The sequence below is a fragment of the Condylura cristata genome, unplaced genomic scaffold (assembly GCF_000260355.1).
Source record: "Condylura cristata isolate star-nosed mole 26May11 unplaced genomic scaffold, ConCri1.0 scaffold00004, whole genome shotgun sequence".
Lineage (NCBI taxonomy): Eukaryota > Metazoa > Chordata > Mammalia > Eulipotyphla > Talpidae > Condylura > Condylura cristata.
In genome coordinates, this window is record NW_004567105.1 from 7,779,121 (window position 1) to 7,783,009 (window position 3,889).

Genomic DNA, 3,889 nt, shown 5'->3' on the forward strand with positions numbered 1-3,889 from the left:
GCGGGTGGCGGGCACGCTGGCCGCGGGGGGAGGCGGTGTCCGCCGGTGCCCGGCTCTGAGGCGGCGAGCCACGGGGGCTGCACCTTAGGCTGTGCTTCCGCTGAGCGACCTTGTCTCCCTCTGCCCCCGCAGGTTGGGCAGCCCCCTTCCCGAAGCTCCTGGAGAAAAGGCCCCGGGTGTCCCCCGGCATGCCCCATCTCGTGGCGGGGTGCGCGGCCGCGGGCCTTCGGGAGAATTTGTGCGACCCCCGGAGGCCCCAGGGACGAGTGGCCGCGGTGGTGCGGCGGTTGTAAGCAAGATGCGGTGGCGCGTGACCCCGGAAAGCCAGCCCTGATGCCGGTTCCCCGCCACCCGTGCGCCCTTTTCTCTGACACTTGGCCCCAAGCAGATGCATCGCAGGTGAGGAGCTGGTGGGCTGGGCGCGGGTGACGTCTTGGGGAAACATCTGGCAAGTAAAGTTAGGGGTGCCGTTGCTTTTGTTGCCTTTGGGGAGGTTGCAAGGGGTGTTTGCTAGTACGTTGGTTCCAAAGGGAACGAGGAATTTCAGAAACTGGTGCTGGGTTGAGGCTCCTCTAATTCAACCTAAGTTGCTCCAAGTGTGACTAGTTGTTCCAAATTGCCCTCGTGAGTGGCTGGCAGACACCTTTCCCCTGTGCTTTTGAGTTATTTAAGCCTCAGATGGTATCTTTGTCTGGGTTCCAAAGTGTATTTCTAGTTTCGTGGTGTGTTGCACTGTGAATTTTGTTGTTGACCATTTAGCTGGCATGGTGATGTAGAGATTTTTCTGTCCTTAATTCCGCGGGCTCCGTGCTAACCTTTCAGGTACTTTACAGTCCATGTCAGGACAGCACAGCCTTATGCCAAGTAAATAATTATGTTTGGCCACCCTTTCAGGGTTCTTTCATCGGCCGTATATTTACGGTAAGGAAAATAAAAATTCGTTGGAACTGCCTAGCTCACCCTTGCATTTTGGTTAGCTGTTTCAGTGTCATTCCAAGAAAGCTATACAGCAGCAGCCACACGAGTTCCTACTTAGTTCAGTTAGGTCGGCTCTAGAAGTGTGAAGGAAACTATGCACTGCCAGGAAGTAGGGGACAGAGCATGGTGCGGTGGGCCTGAACCCAGAACTTCACCCCTGCCTTCGAAGCCACTACATTCCTCAGGACCATGGTGACAGGTTACCTGATGCTCAGTAGGCTTCGTCTGTTCCTATAGAGGATGCTGATAACATTCATCCCTGAAGAACACCCCAGGGTGAAAAAACTCCCTGCTCCTGCATGTTCCCACGGCCCTTCCTTTCTTGTATAATCTCCCTTGACTGGCCACTGGCGAGGGAACCTTTTCTGCGTACAGGCCGGGAGGACCTCCCAAAGTGGTGCCCCTTGCTAGTAAAAGGCTTTCTTTGGAGAAACAACCTGTGGCTCAGAGCCTGGCTTTCTGAGCACCACACTGGTGATGTGACCAGTGATAACAGTGCCTTGATTCTGGGCCTCCTCTCCCCAAGACTGCTTTCTGGAATCCCATCTGACAGTAGTTACAGAATTGCACTTTAGGATGAGAAAATCTAACAAGGCTTATCGGGCAAATTTCTTTTATCTGTCTTCTCTTTGTGGGATACCAGTTACCTTTCTTTGGTTTGTGGCTGCTGAGGTCACCACACTTTAGGGACTGACAACAAATCTGCTGAGCCTGTCACATTAAACTCTGGTTTGAACTGGTTTGAGAAGGCCTGGGAGTCAACTCAGAAACTGTTTTGATCTTTATCTCTAGTCTAGTAAACAGATTGATACTCAGGAGTTTTCAGACTGGGGTTTGATACAGAACTGGGGAACAGGCCAGAGGCACAGGGGTGGTAAGAGAATTCAGGAGACAGAGTGGGGAGCAGAACAGACAGATGGACTGAAACACTGCTGAGGGGAGCAGTGGGCGGGTCAGGAGAGGTCTGCTGTGTCCTGAGGGTCAGCTCCCCGACTCCTGCCCCCTCACCATCTGGGAATTGAACTCGTGCTGAAAAGGCTGCAGCCAGCTTTGCTTCAACACCTTACACCACCAGGGAGAGCCCTGCTATAGACTTAATTGTACTTTGAAAGAATTATTGAAACCAGTTTGTTGTAGATCAGTACTACAGGCAGTGATTGTAGAGTTTTAGTTATGTTTGTAGATACAAAAAGTTTCAGGGAATCCTCCCTGGTGGCATAACAGGTTAAAGCACAGCACTATGAAGCTGTCAAGCCACTGCAGCCCAAGTTCGACCCCTGGCCAGGGAGGTGACCCACATGGTGTGGCAGACCTCTCCTGGCCAGCCTGCTGCTCCCCTTAGCAATGTATTACAGTACATCTGCCTGTTCTGCTCCATACTCTTGTCTCTGGTGAATCCCCTTGCCCCTCATACTGCTGGCCTGTACCCCAGTTCTGAATGCATAAAAATAAATAAATCTTTAAAAAAATAAAAAGTTTCAGGACAAGTATGCTTTAAACCAACTCAAACCCATAAACTTTAAAAATTAATGTAGGAGTCTCTCTTTAGACTATAAGGGTTTTGCGTTCTTTTATACTATAATTAACTACTGTTATTAATGTGCTATGCTTTATAAGATATACTGCATTGCCAGATGCATTGAGTTGTCTTTTCTGGTGAGGCTGAGTCTGAATTGCCCCATTCAATCGAATATTTCAGAGTGCATCCACAGAAGATGACAGATTCAGGTGGCCTTGTGTATTTTATGAATACCTGGGAGTTTAGTTTTATGAGATACCCAGCCAGGGAGAATGCTGAAGACTGTTGATACAGAAAACTGCAGAACAGGTCTCTGAAACTATAAACATACTCCAGATATAAATACACTATTTAGTATATGGGAGCTGTATAAAAGGCACAGGTTTTTTTTTTGTTTTTGTTTTTTGCTAATCAGCTTTTTCTAGTTGTAATTAAGAGCTTGGATTTCTTAAATTAAGTAGACCTGGGTTTAAATTCTCATTACGCAGCTTGTTATTTTCTTGAAGCAGACCTGAGTTTAAATTCCAACTCTGCCACTTACTAATCTTGGATTGAGTTTTTTAGTTTATGTGTCTTATTTTTTTCATCTCTAAAATGGGATTAAGGATAGTACCAACCTTACAGTAGTTACAAAGATTCGGTGAGATAATTACAGGCAAGACACTTAACCCGACGCCTGACGCAAGTACTAAGCGAGTAACAAGAATCGACTCTCACTTTCCAGGCGACTGATCAGCGGCAGCGCCATTTTTCAGAAATAAGCTTACCTGGGTTTGCCTCTCTGCTAAGGACCTGTGGGCCTCCTGGACTCCCTCCCCTCCCCTCCCCCTCAACACGCGCAGCAACAGCGTGGGCTCCGCGGGGTCTCCGGCTGGAGGCCATTCGAGCCCTTGGTCTCGCCTGTGGCTGGCTCTTGCAGCTTGCAGTCCTTGTAATATGATGGTGTGTTCTGAGAAGGTGTCAGCGCTTACTGAGAGCAGCCTGTCAATGCTTGTTCAAATCGGTTTCCTTCTTAACACCAATGACACTGTTAACGGCAGTACAAGATAGAATAGAGAAACGGAGACTCTTAGATTCTTCAGTGTGCAAGAGTGGTCTATAGATTAAAAAATGTTTGGGGTATATTGAAAACTTTGATAATATTTTGCATCATGATGTGTTCTTCCTCTTGTGATGTAGGTTTTATCTCATGCCTTTGTTGAGCTGCAGTGTCCTCTGCCTTATTTTGAAGAATTGCTAAAATATGAAGGAATGTTTAAATAAATTTTCTAGCAAAGCTTCATGACCTGGATATGTGGAGGATAATAGATTATTGATTAGTTATTAAGATATTGATGCAGAATTTTTAAAAAAGATTTATGCTTACAGAACTGGGGTACAGGCCAGAGGTGT

The 3,889-nt window shown here is 47.5% G+C and overlaps 1 protein-coding gene across 1 annotated transcript in view; it reads left to right on the forward strand.

The window, feature by feature from the left end:
- PRDM4 (PR domain containing 4) overlaps positions 1-3,889 on the forward strand; it is a 39,931-nt gene that overhangs the window by 19,122 nt on the left and 16,920 nt on the right. Inside the window, exon 3 of the mRNA XM_004675716.2 lies at positions 133-399. Coding sequence (XP_004675773.1) covers positions 389-399 — 11 coding nt within the window. The 5' untranslated portion in view covers positions 133-388. The remainder of the gene's footprint in view (positions 1-132; positions 400-3,889) is intronic.